Source organism: Hirundo rustica, chromosome 3, assembly GCF_015227805.2.
Source record: "Hirundo rustica isolate bHirRus1 chromosome 3, bHirRus1.pri.v3, whole genome shotgun sequence".
NCBI lineage: Eukaryota > Metazoa > Chordata > Aves > Passeriformes > Hirundinidae > Hirundo > Hirundo rustica.
Genome location: NC_053452.1, coordinates 103,001,953 through 103,020,681, shown reverse-complemented (window position 1 = coordinate 103,020,681; position 18,729 = coordinate 103,001,953). Strand labels below are relative to the sequence as shown.

Here is an 18,729-nt window from a genome sequence, read left to right as displayed (position 1 = left end):
TGCCAGTGTGCCTAGATAAGTAACCACTGTAAGGCCAAAAGCTAATTTGGAATTCATTCTCAAACCCACAACTTCTCGCTGTCCCAATTTCCAACACCAAGCATCACAAAAGCAATCAGAAAATCTACGTAAGGACTGAATAAGTAAGCACAGAAACACATCATTTTTTGTTTTCAAAGACAGTAGAATGCATGGGGAAGAGGCCAAGAAACTTGTATGTTCACTGATTAAAAAGCAGCTGCACAAACCAGGCTTATATAGAGCTTACGTAATTGTGGAATAATCAGTGCTCTAAAACAGAGCATTTGTAAGCAAATAAATTTCATGTGAAGACTGTAACACTTGTTCTAAAATACCATGGAAATAGAGACCAGAAATTAGGGTAGAAAAGCAGAAAAAGTTATATTTCACATAATCAGGATAGCGCATGTACCACACAGAACTGAAAAACAAAAGCATCTTATTTTATGGCAAATTCTGTTTCTTGTGCAAAAGACAAACTACAACTTTGCACTAGAGCAGAGTTTCCACAATTACCAGCAGCACATCACTCAGGTGAACCAGTAAATCTACAGTTTGTTTATATATAAAAGTGGAATCCCTGAATCTGTCAAACAGAGCAAATTTTGTAGTCTTGTTCATATGCACAGAGCTGCCAAAAACTTCAGACCAAGAAGAATACATATCTCATGTGAACAGCTTGGTGCACAACCCAGGTTTTGAAGACTCCTTCCAAAGCTTATTCCTTTCCTGATCTGAAAGTGCCTTCAGGGCAAGGATTAATTTATATGGCAATAAGATATTTATCACCATGAAATTTGAAGATAAAATCATGCATATAGAAGTGTAGGATCAACAGCTTTACCTTTCTTTCTAGAAGGGGAATCCGTCTTGCCAGTTGGTTGGGCTGAGCAAGCTGCAGCTTGCTTTATTTCCTCATTTGCAGGCAATGGGGGTTCAGCTGGTCCTGGCAGCTCTGTCTCTGGCTTAACTGTCTCAGCTGGTAAGGGCTCACTTTCATCAGCAACTGCTGCATCTGCTTGTCCAAGGGCAGGCAGAGGAGACACTGTGTTAAACTCTTCTACAGGAGAACTTTGGATGACCTGAAAGTGAGTGCTTTCAGAAGGATTTACATCTGCCATGCTGGGCTCCTTTGCTTTGAGCAGAGAACTGGCCTGTGAGGAAAATTAAACAGATTACTACAAAGAAAAGCTCCTAAGAAATACAACAGCCAGAGTTTAACCTGTTCTGTTCACTCCAGTGAGATCAGACTGTCAAGATGACCAACTACAGCAGAAAGCTACCACTGAGATAGAGACTACAGTATGCAAAAGACTTCTCTGATGTGTGCTTGTGCAAAATTCATTTGCATCTTGGGGCCAGGAAAAAATTTTTCTGCAACGTGCTCCACATTCTTCATTTTCCATTCACCTGCACATCCCAGCTCCCACCCTGTCTTCCTCTCTTCCTGTAAAAATCCTGGCCTTCCCTCAGAAAGTAAACCTGTCAAACAAGAGAAGGTGGTGCAGACTGGAGTCCTTGCACAATCAAGACGGTCTCAGGCACGAGGACACTGTCCAATCCCCTCAGATTTAGAATTTTAGTCACTTTATTGGAACAATTCCAGATCTTCTCCGAGTGTGGGGCAGGAAGTGTTCTTACTGAGGGACTGAGAGGAGCTGAACTACAGCAGCACCTGCACAGCTGCTGTAACCTTCATGTCATAGCAAGCAAACAACTCTTACATGAAATTCAACAGCAGCCAAAATATGACTCCCAGTTCAGGTATGGCAAGATCAGACTGGCTTGGCATAGACAGGGACTGCACACAGAAAAGCCTCTGGGAGTAAGATTTGCAATACACACGAGGGTGTGTGACTAGGATAAAAAAGATACACCTAAGTTTCTAGCAGGAAACCCTTCATTCTAGACTGCAAATGCCAATTTGGAACTCCTGCATGGACCAGTGCACTTACCAGTTCCCTTTGAGCAGAAAATTGCTCCTAAATTCCTTGTAATCCACACAGGGAGGAGCATAGTGCAGAGGTGATGAGACAGCTCACCACTGACATATTAAAGAAGAGGCCAGAGCCCCCCTAAAGAAATTAAGGTTTCTGGATTCCCACCCCTCTTTTTTTTTTTCACTAATTACCAACAGGGAATTAAATACAATAAATTACAGCAGTACCATTATAATTCTGGTACCATCACCAGAACATAAAAGTCTTTCTGAACAAGATTCCCACTTCCCTGGCCTGCAAAGCAGAAATTTTTCCTCCATACTGTGTGTGAGCCGATCTCCCCTGCAGTTCTTTCTGCAGAGAAGCCAGTCTTCAGCAGGAGGGGCCAAACTCTGCAGCCCCATAGTTATCCCAGCCCCCATAGTTGCAGTACTCCACTGAAACCTGACCTCTACTTCTCATACCCTGGTGCAGGTGTAAACCCTAAGGCTCCCCTTTCCCCTGGGAATGCTGTGACTCCACAGGAGCTATCACAAGGCACCAGCCAGCAGCTGACCAGCCTGCAGTGTGAGCAGCTGCCCACAGTTCCTGTGCAGCACTGGAAACAACGCTGCCGGCTGCAGATCCCACACCTAACTGGGACAAATGGCACCAGGAGGAGACAGGCACCAAGCCAGTCCTATCAGCCAAGAGAACAGCACGTCTGCACATCCACAGATACAGAACTGCAGGTGTCTTTGGCTGCTTTTGTACCGAAGCAGCCCGTTTTCATTTCTGTGAATCAGACGCTTGCTAATACCAAGCACCTAATTTCCATTTAAGATCATTTATGAATTTCAGTGATTTACCAAAGGGCATTGGGTTTGACTTTTTCTGTTTTTTAAGCTTCTAACTTTTACAAGACTGAGTCTCAGGTATTTTCTCATTTTCTACTGTATATTATCAGTATTGAGAATACCCATGGCATAAGGTACTTTCCTATACCTCCTATGGAGCAAGATTCAATTCTCTTACATAAAACACTGTAATTTTATGTAAAACCAGGATTCATTTTCTCTTCATCAGTCTGCAGTAGACTAAGCACATGTGCCCTTTTAAAGCACAAGAGATGCTAGGAGGAATGATGTCAGATACCTTTGCAGCCTGAGGTAGCTCTCCCCATGCCCAGTGCATGTGGGGATTATCCTTCAGTCCACTTCTGTCCGTAGGTTTACTGACTAATTCTGAGTCACTTTGAGGAGTAGGAGGACGTGAATCTGATGCACTGAAGAAAAACAAACAAAAAATGTTACAAAAGCAAAAGTAACCACAACACACTTAGCTCTTTCCAAACTGATGTTCACGAATACAAGGAACTGAAGATAATCAAGAGCCAACTGAAAGTATGAAAGCATAGAAAAATAGTTTAAACAGTTCAGGATCCTCTTACACTGGCATTCAAAGGTCCCATCCCTTTTTCAATAAGTGTTGTCACAGAGGCACTATTTGAGAAACTTAAAGAGATAGCACAAGAACACTGGATCTGAACATTTCAGGAGGATTTTTGGTTTTCTGCATGGAAAAAACAATGGGGATGGTACCAGCAGCAGCAGATGAATAAATGTTAGTATTGTTATAATGTATGCCAAGTGCAGAAGTTACTCAAATCAACAAGACACTATCCTGACTAAGCAATACTTTAATCTAAAGAATCCAGCTGACTCCTTTCTAACTTGTTCAGTTTGACCGCTGGATGGACGTTTATAAAGAAAATAGCAGGAGAGCTACACAAAGAATTTGAGCCCTTTCAGTTGAAACATATTTAATTCTTTGTTTTGATAATGACTTGATAATAAATATTTATAAAATAATTAGTAAATTATCATCTTATAGCATATTTTTAATGTGGTGAAGTCAAGAATGTGATGTCAAGCCAGTCATTAATAAATAATGAATCACTGATTTCAAGTACAGAAGGAAAAATTCAGATTATCTGCTCTGCCTTTCTGCATAACATAGGTCATAGCATTTCACCCAGAACCTCCTGAACAACACTTGCATTTTTTATCTGAGCCATTACATATCTTTGTATACTCATCCAATCCCGATTTAAAAAGTAAAAGCAACAAAAGAATCCACAACATTCCTAAATCAAAGGTCCAAACGGAGTTACTTTCATTCTCAAAAACAAAAGGCTTCCATCTCATGAAATGCCTAACGCAATAAAGTTCAACAAGGCCAAGTGCATGGTGCTATGCCTGAGTCGAGACAATCCCAATACAGGCTGGGAAGAGAATGGACCCAGAGCAGCCCTCAGAAGAATGACTTGAGGGAGTTTGTGGACAAAAAGCTGAGAGGGTGGTGACAAACTGGCACAGGTTGCCCAGAACTTCCCATACCTGAAGACCAGATTGAATGGGGCTCTGAACAACCTGGCCTAATGGAAGATGTCCCTGTCCATAGCAGAAGGGTTGGAATGAGATAATCTTTAAGGACCCTTCCAACCTAAATTATTCTGTGATTCTACAGTTCTATGAAAGAGCCAAACTGGTTGGGATACTCAGTTTATTCAGAAAAAGATAAAGAATAAATCAAACAAGAAGAATTTATATAAAGGTAAAATCATAGAATGGTTTGGGTAGGATGGGATTGTCTCATCCAACCACCCTGCCATGAGACCACATTGCTCAAAGCTCCACCCAGCCTAGCCTTGAACACTTCCAGGGATGAGCTATCCACAAATTTTCACGGCAACCTGTTCCAGTGCCTCAACACTGCAACAGAGAAGAATTTCTTGCCAAAAGTCCAAGCTTTCAGTTCAAAGCCATTGTCCCTGTGAAAAGTCTTTCTCCCTTTTAGCTACTGGAATGCGTTGTAAAGTCTCTCTTTTTCGATGTTCTGTAAAGCCAGCTGGTAGGGAATTCACTGATCACAGCAAAATAATTACTTGACATTCACATCTGAAAGAAATAACAGCAATCTAATTATCTACATTATTCAGTGTTTTCATCTATGCAGTAAAATACACTTTGAACATGGACAGACTAGGACTTTTTAGCTACAGATATTTATGTTACCTAACTAAATTATAAAATTTATAAGCCATCCTTCTAGGACCTAAGAATTCCAATTTTTTATCAGTCCTTAGAGTATAACCTGTAATTTGACAGATGAAGGAACCAATACAGAGCAATTTTAAAATTATTTTCAAGTTCTAAGGATTCAAGAAATGCCTAGTGGGTTTTTCAGTAAATTCTAAACCCCCCACTGAAAAGTTGTAGGATTTGCAGTACGTTCCATACTTAGAGGCCATTGAAACCTTGGAAATCAGCAGCCTGGGCACTTCAGAAAATCTCAGCAGGCAATAATGCTCCTACTGCTGCTTTAGCCTAAAATATCTAGATTTAAGGAAGCCTAGTCACTTCAAGTCTTACTTACCCTGCGCACTACAGACATATTAACCTCCAAAATACCTATTGTTTACTTAGAAAAATCTCCAATCTGTCTTTGTCCAGCCCAAGTTCACTTACTCAGACACTTAGAGAATAAAGTTATTGCTTCAGGTTCAATGGAACCTCTGCATTTTGCAGTAAGAAAACAGATTTGGGGTGGAGGGGAACCTGGTCTTCCCCATAATTTTCCCTGAAAATACAGTTCCCTTGAACACACAGCTGAGTGAGGAAGAGCCTGAGCTGCTACTCAGCACCATGATTTATATTCTCAGAGACACAATGAAATATGGCACTCAGATATGTGCGTATGCTAAAGCAGGCAGAGCTCTGCTCTGTGAAGGTTCTTGCTGCAACTGCTGCCCAATGATCTGGGTTTGCCTTGGGCTGAACTATGTCTTGCAATTCCTGTGTCCTTAAGTTATGCACTGACTCAGCCCAGCTGAAATTTCCTTGCCTTGCACAGGTTGTTGAGATACCACAGGTCAAACCAGAGCCACACATCCCGTCAGCAGTACACAAGAAGGAAGGGAAACTTCAGGTATTTAGATCAGCATCTCTGATTCACATCTCAGAGATGCCAAATATTTGTCACAGTCCTATGTACTCCTTAACAGCTATGATTGCACTTAATCTAATCTAATGACAAAGGCAAGGAACTATGCCTGCAGTTGGCAGTTCTGCAATAACAGACTACAATGATCTTTGCTGTTTCCCACTAGAAGCAAAGAGATCCCTGAAAAAGCAGCAGTATGACCTGAGAAAAGGCCCTGTCTTGTGTGACAGAAAATCCCTGCAACAAAGATGATCAGAAGGAAAGAGGCCTACATAATGCAGGTGTCACCGAAATGACTGAGAACCTCTGAACCTCTTCTTAGGTGGCCATAACAGCATTCCTTAATTCACACAGAGGGAAAAAATATTGCTGAAAGACCCACCAAGCATTTCTTAATTCAACAGCTGCAAACACAGAGCCTCACTGAGACAAGTTGCTACAGCACTTTAAATGTCTATCTAGTCTGTCAGACAGGTGAACTCCAGAGCAAAGTTCACGGAGCCACTCAGAATACATCACTGCTCCATCCCAGCCTGTGCTCCTTGCCCTTCCTTGCCATGAGAACATGCTAAGGAGGAAAGTTTCAAATATCCCAGGATCTCGCTTTGACTTGGTACTGCAACATGGTCAGTTTAAAGAGGGCAGACCCAGAAGCTGGGGACACCTCAACATTATCAGTTTTGATACGGCTTTAGGCACCTAATATGGCAACGATGTTGATATAAGCAATGAGTAATTCAGCCTGATATATTACTCAGAGCTTTCCCAGTATAAATCAAGAATTGTAGAGGTTATATTCTACTACTTTAAACTTTTTAATGCTGCTGTGACCTCTCTCGACTGACTTAATGGAGTGAAAGAGCTTGACTGCAGAATTGAGACTTCCTGAATTTAAGATAACACAGAAAGTGTCTGTATCCACTTTTAGCTCTGTGAAAAAGAAGAATCCTACACTACTGCCAAGACTCCTGAACCTTAACCAAGATGCCTTATCTACCATCATCTTTACTCTGCAAGGTTTTCACCCTTGCTGCAATCCAACAAACACAGTCTTTCCTCCCCTCCCATGGAACAGTTTTCTTCTGACACAGGGCTCCTCCCATTACAAGTTCTGCATTTTTTATTGCTCACTTAATCTCTGAGGGTTTTGTTTTGCTTTTATTTTAGCAATCAATGCACAAGCAAACAGCTCAGGAACACCACGGGATAAAAATGTCATTAAAACATATACTGATCGCAAAAAGCTATGCGTAAATGTCAGTCTTCAGAGGAATGAATTCACTAGCTAAGTTCTTCTTTTTTGGGATTTTTTATCATCTTAATGAACTTGATCTTTACCCCAGGCTGACATGATTTTATATCAACCATCCTCTTTCAATGGATGATTCCCCAAGCTAACTTACCTCTACTCAAAGCACACAAAGAAGCAAGCAAAGAAAGTGATTTCCAGTGTCACTTTCAAAATGCCTGTGTTAGCAATAAGTACAGTTACAAATTCAACAGCAGTTCACATAAGTCTTAATGTGTTAAAGGTGTATTAAAGTGTTAAAAAGGATTAAAAAGCAGTCCAGAAAAGAGGGAGGACAACTGTTCTACCTGTCTGGAAGAGAAAAGTAAGAAGATTGTTGAGGACAAGAGTTAGATAGGCCTCCATCTGCTGGAACAGTGAGGAGAGTGGTTTGCCCTGTACAATCTATAGCCTTACTGGGCAGCAGAGCGTGTTGGGAGAAAGAAAGACAGGGTGTCATTATATTCACAAGTGCTGATTAACATAAACTCTTTGTGCATTAGTTACACAAATGCTGAATTTACATTGAGTTTTCAAAATCCAGGATAGTGCAATCAAGAAACAAACAGAACACATGGTTCCAAAAGCCACTGAAAGGGCAGGGTATTGACAAATGCTATCAGCAGCCTGTGGTGTGAATGCCAATCACATTAAGCTTTACAGGCACTGGAGAAGGTTTCTTCCAGAATGCAATTCAGAATAGTTCAATTTAGCCATTGCCCTGAAATAATCTTCCCATGTTCCCCTCCTCTGCCCCTCAACTACCGAGGCAGGATATTGAGATTAGACTTCTTAGGACAAGGTCTTGTGAATATTGCTGCACTCAAGCACACGTGCATGGGGCACACACACACTGACCTAACTGCAATTATGCAGTTATGCAGTGCAATGCATTAAGCAAAAAATTGTCCCTTTTTGACAGACACAAAAAGGGAGCTCCAAACTGCTCTGTTTTGACATGAAAGGTATACACACGCACACAAATACACATACAGGAAAAAGTAAGCAAATTACCGAATGTGTTCTTTTCACACAGTAAATACATCTATACTGAAAGCAACATGAAAAGCGCATATTCATTTTTATTTTATTTTAATCAAAAGTCTTGTTTTTATATATTAACTTCTATCTGGGAAATTCTTAAAAGGACTACACTCAAAATACTGAAGACTTATAAACCTACATTCACTGAAGCCCTTACAGGGTATGTGTAACAGGCAAATATTCAGATTTCACAAAACATTCATCCTCTCTACAGTATTTATATGCAAACAGTGAGACTAAAAGATAAAAATATTCTTCAGAATTTGTGGACCTGCATTTGTATGCATGCATTTGCTGCATCAAGGATAAAGCCAACCTGACGTTTTTACATTACCTTATTACAAATATAAAAGTTCATCTAATAATGGTCACTGACCATGTTTGACATCAAAACCTTTAGTAAGACTTCATATAGTACTCGCATAGAAGACACTAATGGAAAAATTAAAATTAGGGTGCTATCTAGAACTGTACTATCAGAAAAATTACCTTTGAAGAGGTGACCATTCTCCATCTGAATGAGGGTAAGGTGCAGACTGAGAAAGCACAGAAACTGCAGGAGCCTTTATGTCAGATACATCATCAACAAACACATCTGGAACAGGGATCCTAAACAGGGGGAAAGAAGTGACATTTAAAAAAATATAACCGATTACTGAATTTTCATATAACTCAATTAACGAACCCTGTTGCAGAGAAGAATTAGTATAACCTGAGCTAAAGAAATGTTATCTGATTCAAACCATCTAGTTCACACCACCACATTGGATTCTTATGCTTTTAATGTCATTTTCATTACTTTAATCACTAACATTCCCAATAGCTTTCAAGCCCAAAGCTTTATTTTTGAAGTAACACCTTCATCAGCCATATGTTCTGACTTAGAAATTACTGCTAGAAGGCATGGACTGGAACATTAACCCAGGTTTTCATCACACATCTCAATTCCACTATGATACCTTGAATTGTCCAATGGCTCTTTTTCTTCCTCTGAGCTAATCTCTATGGGAAACATGTCCTCATCTTCTGATGTGTCCCCATGTGTATCTTCTCTTTTTAAGCTGTCTATTTTATGAGTTGACTTCCTCCTCTTCTTCCTCCTTTTTTTCACAGAGCTACAGACTGGAGATGTTTCAGAAGAAGGCTGGGATCCATGGGCTTGGGGCGGGACTTGTGAGGGTGCATTGGTGTCCAGATTTCGTATCCTGTCTATGGAATTCCTCTTCAGCTGGGATTCCATTAAGGCAGTCCCCTCAGACAGAATGGGAGATGTGGAGAGATGATAAGGAATTACCTCCTGAAAAAGAAAAAATTCAAACCATAAAACATGTCAGCTCTTTCACCAGTCATACAACTGGTCCTAAGACCTATGCACAAATTACCAAAATCTAAGTTATTTACTCCTCAGAAAAATAACAAGTATTAGACATCTGGATGCTTATTATGCTTCTATGGCATACAGAAATTTTCCTATAGCTGCATCTACTTAGACAAGCCAGGGACAATACTTTTAATAAAGCATCAGCCAGGTTACAGTGTACTCTGTCCACCTCATGTAAGATACAGAGTAGAAACAAAATCTTGGTTTATAACCTGAGTATTTTGAAAAATACAATTCCCCTTCACAACACAAATGACAGATAGTAGTCAGATAGGTCAATGCTTTATAATTAGGTCACATAAATACACTACTATTTAATCATATATATACATCTCTAGTTTTTCATGGAAGTATTTCCAGCAGTTTTCAGTCACCAAATAACTGTTACCACACAAAATTTTAAAAACAAAGATACAGAGATGCACATTCACAAAGCTCTCACCTAAAACTGTTAATATCATACTCAACACAGGAATCTGAACACTCATCCTACTCTGGACAAAAGTTATGGGGGATATCTAAAGAGAAATGCCTGCAAAAAATTTTCTTACATTACACGTGGACTACTCAAAGTTACTGTGACCATAACTTACTTGGACCAGTATTTAACCACAGCTCAAGAGCAGACATTCTCATTTAAATATAGCCCCACATGAATAATATTTGTGAGATCATGTTTATGAGGAACACCAGCACTAATGTGTACACAGATGTTTACAGAGCATGTGCACTCTTACTGGCAGTCTGGTGCATATTCAAATTTGCAGATTTCTGCAAAAAACAGGTCCCTGGACATTAACCTCTTGCACACATCTTTGAAACACGTGAACTCTGTAGTTGTCATTTCTGTTCACACATTGGCATGCACAATTTATTTTTCATTCATGTGATTATCTTCAGCTTTTTCAAATCTCAGCAATTCAAAAAAAACCCTGAAATAACAGCATAGCATTAAATTTCCACAGCAGAAACTTTCAAAACCATAAAATGGATAAAAGTATATTTTTCAACAAGATTCCTAAACTCAAAACTGACTCTGAAGAGCAGGCATCCGATTTTTAATTAATTAAAAGTAGTTTTTACTCTTACCTGATCATTATCCATCTCCTGCACAAAAAAGGCCTCCCCATTGTCTCCTAGTTTCATGTGTAAATCTACAGCTTCTCCATTAATTTCTATGTCAACCTGGAAGGAAATAAATATATTTTAATATGAAAAGAAAGTCATTCTGTTGGCACTGGGCAAATGCTTCTCAGGCAAGTGTAAGAAACCTTGTAATAAACAGGAAATAGTGACCTACTCTGTTTCTTTCAGTAGCTCTGCGGAAAAAAATCAATTACAAAAATGTTTTTCTACCTTGTTCAGCTCATTGACACCTTGCTCCTCAACTCAGAAAGGTTTATAGTCATTACGTAAAGTTCTGAATAGTTTTAAATGTAATTCTGAATGCTTCACTTGCCACACAAATCTATTTGCTCTTTTAATTCATAGCCTATTTTTAATTGCGCTAGAAGTACTCCCAAATGCAAATTCTTAACATGTTGTCTTTCAAATTCATTAAAGAGACTTCTCTTTACACTATGAGAAGCACAAATGAGAAAAATAATTTTACATTCAATTCTTATGTTTATTCCTTCCACACATTTATCACGTCACTGTACAGCCCTAACTATCTCCATTTCTTCTCAGGAGGATCTCTCTCTCTTTGACTATAACCATGCTTGCCATCAACTCCATTTTCACTGTAAATTTTTTGGAGACTTGCACAAGTCTACATTTATGTTATATTTCAGGACACAGTACACCATTGGCACAGTAATATTTTTCAACTCCTACTGATTCTAAATATTGGAATTTCTTTCTGATCTAAGTAAGAATTGAACAGTGTCCATGCTGACTTGAGGATGTTTCTGCTGAAAATTCTAGCTACATTAGAACCTAAACTATATGGAGTTACAAATTACTTCCTAAAATAATCTGTCACACTGGTAACTTCACACCTGATACACTGCCAGATCACTCAGCCTAGTTACATTTACTTCAAGGTCCTCAGTCTTTTTTCTAGCTTCAATTAACCTCAAGGTTCTATTATCTGAAAATATTACTTCACTAATATCTCCCTTTTTGGAACAATCATTGAACATGTCAAAGAAAGGGGTTTTAATGAGTCACTAATGAAATCTAGTATAGGTTCAAATTAGCACATTCAAAATTTTTTTTTATTGAACATAAGTGTTACAAATTTTGTTTTTTATTATAGTCAATGTCTTACAAATTATGCTCTGAAATGCAAGAATCAGTAACAACCATTTTAACTGAAGCCTGTCTTAATTCAGGCTCTTTATAGAGGGTGTCTAAAGAAAACCTCAACTAGCAGAGCAAGAACATTCAGTAACCTCCATGGTATTACAGTTAACTCACAAACAGGACATATAAAAATGGTCACATTTTCTTACCACTTTCTCCCTGGAACGCAGAACTCCCATTTTCCCGAAGCGAACGTGGAAAGGGGAGCACTGAAGATTTCCATCTGGCTGACGTACAACAATTATATCTATACATCCTGACAGTGTGGCTGGGTTTAGGCCCTTATAGAGCTCCTTCACAGTCACAAACACTTGCCCTGCTAACTGTCCAACGTAATTCATGGTTTGGACCTGAAAGGCAAAAGGTGGAACAAATTGGATTTTGATCCCTGCTTTGTATTTTAGACATTTGAGAGGTGGAGAATCCTGCAGTGGGGTATTCTCCTGTTTGACAAAGTAACAGTTTTGCACAAAATCAGGATTTCTCACCTAATTTATTTACAGCATGTTTGTAGAGAGCTATTAATACACAAAAGGGACCTAATAAATCAGAAAATTGTAATAACTTTCGAAAATTCATTAAAATCAGTTGAATTCAAAACCACTGTCAGACTTTGAGACTCTGAAGCTCATAAATTTCTCCAATTATCTCTGAAGAGAAAAGCATTACTTCCAGAATAACATCCTATCATTTATGGTGCCCTCAACACCAGAAATACTTTTCTTGTGTACTTCCACAGGCTTTTAAGGGCAGGGCAAGTGAATGGCTTTGAGCATATCTAATTTTACACCACACTAAAGGCAAAGACTATTTTCTCATCTTACAGCAATTTCTCTCATTAAAAGATTATTATAATGCATTCAGACAATAGATATGCATTAAGGTTGGACAAGCAACCTTCAACCCAGAACACCCAAACATTGCTTCCCAATGCAACTTCACTGTTCTTGTTTCAAACAGCCTTTTCAAACAGTATTTGCAATATTATAAATTACACATATGTTGACGGTTAAAGTGATTTGCTTTATTTCCCCTGCTCCTGCATTTATTTAGTATTTAGCATTTAGTTTGCTGCTTCCACATTAACACATACCCTGTGTAATATATTTTGTTCCCCAGAAATTACTAACATGCATATTTAGACATGTTTAAAAGATAAGAAAGTCTTTCAGTGGCTTCAAAATATGAGTGATACAGGTTCTAAAGACTTCCACTGTTTATTCTTTTCACTGTTTTTCCATCACCTCTTGCAGATTTCAAGATACTGGTTTCACAAAGTCCTTGTGCACAGAGGATAGAGCATAAGACTCACACACAAGTTCTTTGCTAGGCTGTACTACACCACCTGGACATCAATAAAAGAAACAGTTGCAGGGTCAGCAATGCCGAAACTCCTATTGATGGTGACAAGAACAGAACTGAGCTCAGAGCCTGAGTCAGTCACAGCTTAACAGCAGCATCTGCTACAATAGAGACTCTTTCAGCTGTGTTCTTTCATAAGAACATAAACAACAAAAAGATGCATGAGATGCTGTAAAATGTCTCCAAATTTAAACTGTGATTTATGGTTATAAACAAAAGACTATTTAAAGACTACCTTGAAAGCACTAGAGTAAAAAAATCAGAAAGTTAGGAAATGCTATAATTAAGGCAGTTTTCTTCCATGCATTGTTGTTGTAATTAACTACTGTTCACCTGTGGTTTATTTTCAAAAGTCCCTCCACATTGTGTGGACTGAGGTTTTGCTTTCTTCTCTGTTTCTGTTGCAGTACATGAGTCAGGACACAAACTGTGCTCTGAAGGAAGAATTATTTATGGTAGTCATCACTACATTGTCCCTGAAAAGCACTCATGGTTTCCCCATCTGACAACCAGGGAGCGAATCACAAAAAGATTAAGACTAAAACTAGGCACTAACTTAAAAAAAATTTGTTTGATTTTCAAAGTATTCAACATACAAGATGCTGTCATGGTCTAACCCCACCCAGCAAGAAAGCACTGCACAGTCACTCACAATTCCCCATCCTAAACAGGATGGGTGAGGGAATCAGAAAAGTGAAAGTGATAAACTTCATGGGCTGAAATAAAGACAGCTTAATGGGACAGAAAGCGGAGAAAGTAATAATAACTATAATAATAAACTATAATAATACAAGTAAAAGAATTTCAACATACAAAACATACAAAGTGATGCCCAGTGCAATTCCTCACCACCCACTGACCAATTCCCAGCCATTTCACAAGCAGGAGCCCATGGCCAGTTTCCCCCCACAATTTATATTCTGAGCATGATGGTCTACAGTATGGAATATCACTTTGGTCAGATGGGATCAGCTGCCTTGTCTGTGTGTCCTCAGACCTTGCTATGTTCCCCCAGCCCTGTCACTGGCAGGGCATAATACACCAAAAAATCCTTGACATAATGTAAGCACTGCTCAGCAACACCTAAACCAGCAGTGCGTTACCAACATTATTCTTATCCTAAATCCTAAACACAGCACTACACCACCTACTAAGAAGAAACCTCTACCTCAGCCAAAACCAGTACAGATGTTAACTAATGGAAGAATAATCCCTAAATAGTGTTTGGAGAAGCCTTTCTGCACAGCCCTCAATTCAGGAATCCAGAAAGTGCCACCTACTGAAAAACAAACACACAAAAACTTCATGTCATTTATATTTCTTTCTCCAGCACTGAACTGGTATCAGCACTTCTGGGCTCCTACTGTATACTAGAAACACTGCCTTCCTGAATGCAAATCTAGTGGCAAGCTGTTCCACAGGGAACAGCACTTGAAACCCATGCCACACCCTACACTCTGTCACAGAACAACAGGTTGGAAAAGACCTCTAAGAGGTCACCTGGGTTCAAAGGTCTTCTCAAAGGAGGAACAGCTTAGACAAGGCTGCCCACAACCTTGGTCCTGCAGTTTCAATGTCTTCAAGGATGGAGATTTCTCAGCCTTCCTGCCCTCCTGATCCTATGTATCCCTCACCTCACAGAGGAAATATTCTTCACGATACCTAATCTGAATTTCCCTTGTGCCAGCCTCTTGTTCTACTGCAGTGCACTTCTAATATCCCAGCTGTCTCCTCTATACCCTCCAAAAAGTAACTGAGTATTCTGAAGAACAAATAAAACTAGTTTTCTTGACCTCTGCTTCTAAGTCACAAGGTCTTAGCCCCCTAAATATCTTGGGGGCCACCATCTAAACTCTTAAAAGAGCTGGCATGACACAGGCACAAATCTAAGTTCAGAAGTCAGCCTCCAGGGTGGCAGATATAAGCAAACTTTGCTGTGGAAAAATATTTCAGTTTTTACTGGGGATTTCTCCAACCTACAGCACAAAACCAAACATTCTTATTGAGCTAAATGAAATGCAAAGACAGCGACAGTTAAGGTAAGAATTACACAGTACAGTTCACCCCAGTTAATGCTTGGCCTGCTGAACAAAATTTCTAGGTGCAAAACAGCTGTGACTTCTTTGTTGGATGAATAGCTGCTGAGACAGCATAGACAGTATATAAATCCCACTGTTTGGGAGAGTTCTGGGCAGACAATCCAAATATGAGGACTCACACATCATCTTTACCAGTTCCACAAGCCAGGCTCCTAAAATCCTGAACAGAGAACTTTGCAACTATTCTTGCTCACAACAAATCATAGCTACTTTGCCTGCCCTGTCTTTGGACACAAGGATTATTTTTATAACCACCAATTTAAAAAGTCGGACATCATCCTCAAGCTCTGAGGCCAAACAGCTCAGCACAGCTTGCTTCTATGCAGTGGAAATCTCTTATCCCTTAAAAAAGTACCACATTCAAACTGTGAGCTGGTGATGGACACTCCTCTCAAGCTGGGCTGAACCTGGCACGTGCAACAAAGTCATTGTGGAATTAAAAGACACACTTGGAGACTGATCACATAAACGCCACTTCCCCAAGAAACTGACAAAAATGGGTTAATTTTTCAAATGTAGGGAACAAAAGATGCTGTAGTTAATACAGGGAAGAGTTCAGAAATTTGACTCTTAATGACTGTATGCCCTCTATCCTACCTTTTACACATGCCAACCAAAGCTGAGATTGTTTGGAATCTGAGGTTTTTAAGTTTGCACTCTGAACCTAAAGTTGGTCCATGCCATGTCAGCACTCTAAGAAACCAACACTCCTCAAACCTCGGAGGGACTGGATGTGGTTTTGGAGCAACACTTCACTGTGGCCACTCCAAGAAGTCTTTCACTTACAGGCAGCAGCAAGCTCAGCAGTAAACAGGAATTTACATCATGGGTTAAACTCCCAGTGCCTGCCTGTTCATTATGCTCAGTTTATTAAAACTCTTGTTCTCATACCATGCTAGTGGACACAGCACAGAATATTTTTTTGTGCTGGGAAAATTCAGACTCCTTTGATCTAAGCTTGCAAGTGAGAACAGTCTGTACTGCTTCTGTCAGGATTCTCAAATGGTTTGAATTGTGTTCTTTGCCAGAAGACATTTCACAGCTCTACATTTTACATCTATTATAAAATTAAAGGTATTTTCTAGTATCATTTTTAATGTGAATCTAACTAGCATCACCTTCCAGAAAGCATAGAAAATTTCCAATTATTTTGATTGTTAAAGACAGCAGATATTTTTCAGTATTTTTCATCATGTGGAAAAATAAGTCGAAACTAAATAGCTAGGTGATCTCCCTTATTACTTAACTGACTTATTCACTTCGCAAAGTTTCACTTAACAAAACTAATTCTTTAAAGTCCCACTCTGCTGGATGCCACAGTGAGATCAAACACACTGTCATCTAGATAATCCACTTCTTTCATACAGGTACACCAGATTATGTCCTAATTTCACTGGAAAAGCCAGTAATTGTACCCCTTGTGGCATGGGTTTGGTTGTTTTTCCACAGGTTTTTTTACAGCTCAGTTCTTCCCCTTTACCATTTTATCTTTCTTTACTGCATTTTTCAAAGCAAAATACTGACAAGGACAAAGGGCCTTCTTCCCTTTTGCAATACCTGGTGTCTCATCAGGTGCCACAACATTAATGAATGATTAGATACCCACACATATCCAAATTACTAAGGGATGCAAGTGCTATTCAACATGCTCTAGAAACAGTTGATTTAGGTGGCATGCTGTAAGAATAATTAAAAAGTGGAGCACAATTCCTCTGGAAGATACAAAATTTCCAATAAAGAACATTTTGAAAATGGGACAAACATCTGCTGAGACTGGTTTCAGAACAAGCAACTGCAACCGTTGGGAAAGACATTGTTGCTGTGCCCGTGCCCAAGGCAGAAAATCAACTCATATACCATCACAGACCTGACCATTACAATCTGGATACTGAATCTATTTAAATTTCAAATTCTGCCTCTGGTAAATTTCAAAATCTGCTTCTTTTAGGCACAGGCCAATAAGCACTCCCCCAACAATGCCAAGGCACAGCTAAGGAGCTAAGATGGACTGGGCACTACTCCCATGGCCAGTTTAGAAGCAGTCACCTTCTTTTAAAGCCTTACAGAGCTCTATAGAATAGACAGTGCTAGCTGGTCACCAAGAATGAGCTCTGGCAACATTTAGGTCTTCCAGCCCCTTTTCTAACGCTCTACGGTTGTGATTGTGCATTGGCTTTGTAGGCCAGGAGAGGAAGATTTGCAGCAATAGTAAACATAAGAGAAACAACACAAAACAAAAAGAAAAAACCCAAAACACACAAAAAAACCCCCAAACCCCACAAAAATACAGACACATATTTCAGTTACACTTTCAATACCTGATATGATGATGAGATCCTGGTCCATGGCTGACGTGATGGGCATAAGCACAAAACAAATCAACTTTACTCCCAAGAACTTCCACACAAGTAGTCGTGAAGGGAAATGGTGAAGGGAAGATAAAAATTGATGGGCCAGTGTTCAGTTAAAATACATCACTGTACCACTGCTGCCGACACTATGACATTTTTACAAACCTGGTCCATCTGGTCCCCTGACCTGCCCTTGGTTTCTGTTTTGAAGATGTAAAGCTTAAGAGAGACCAGACTATATTTAGTAATCAGGCTGTGGTCTCTTCAAGAAAATTATTCCTCATTTATGAAAAATAGTAAGTAAATTATAATACTTCAAACTTATTATCACTCTTTTACCGAATATCAATTATTTCTTTTCTTGATTCTGAAACAATTCAGTTTTGTCTGCACACCTGAACATTTAATCGCTCTATTGCAACTAATGGAATTTTACTATTGACATACTCTACCACGAAAAACAGTTTCAGAGGTTATGTTCTAAAAAAAGATATATGATAAAAAGGTAGGGGAGATATGAAAATATTTCAGATGAAGATGCACTAGATGAATATTTCCAAATTAAGCTTAGCTCTTCATGTCTGTGTGACAACCACAGTAATGTTGACTTCTTAACTTTAAAAGCTCTTAATAACTTTCATTCTATTATTTTTTAAATATGTACTTTTGTTTATTAGTAAGCTATCCACACACTGTAAAGTCACTAATGCTGTTTGATTGTCACATTCAAATCCCTTAATATTTTAAGCCACTTTAGGCAGGAAACTGAAAATCATTGAGAACTCTCAAAAGCCTTTTTCTTAACTATTTGTGAGTTACTATATCAACCCAACCTAAATTCCCGCCCTACTTTTTTGAGTAAATGCCCAAGCAGAACCCCAAAATTATGCATTTTTCAGAGCAAAATCAGAGCCTGGATTTACTTTCTCTAGAGGAGCCATGAAGACATTGC

At 39.2% G+C, this 18,729-nt stretch overlaps 1 protein-coding gene across 10 annotated transcripts in view; it reads right to left on the bottom strand.

Moving 5' to 3' along the window:
- Nucleotides 1–18,729, bottom strand: part of LPIN1 (lipin 1) — an 80,830-nt gene that overhangs the window by 28,228 nt on the left and 33,873 nt on the right. For 5 of the 10 annotated variants that reach the window (XM_040057431.2, XM_040057435.2, XM_040057438.2 and 2 more), the window contains 6 exons: nucleotides 12,115–12,315; nucleotides 10,748–10,843; nucleotides 9,237–9,574; nucleotides 8,767–8,886; nucleotides 3,096–3,225; nucleotides 866–1,175 (listed from right to left, as the gene is read on the bottom strand). In XM_040057431.2, the coding sequence (XP_039913365.1) occupies nucleotides 866–1,175; nucleotides 3,096–3,225; nucleotides 8,767–8,886; nucleotides 9,237–9,574; nucleotides 10,748–10,843; nucleotides 12,115–12,315 (1,195 nt within the window). Of the gene's footprint in view, nucleotides 1–865; nucleotides 1,176–3,095; nucleotides 3,226–7,541; nucleotides 7,650–8,766; nucleotides 8,887–9,236; nucleotides 9,575–10,747; nucleotides 10,844–12,114; nucleotides 12,316–17,744; nucleotides 17,763–18,729 lie in introns of those variants that run through there. The other 5 variants (XM_040057428.2, XM_040057429.1, XM_040057433.2 and 2 more) reach the window with 2 other exon arrangements.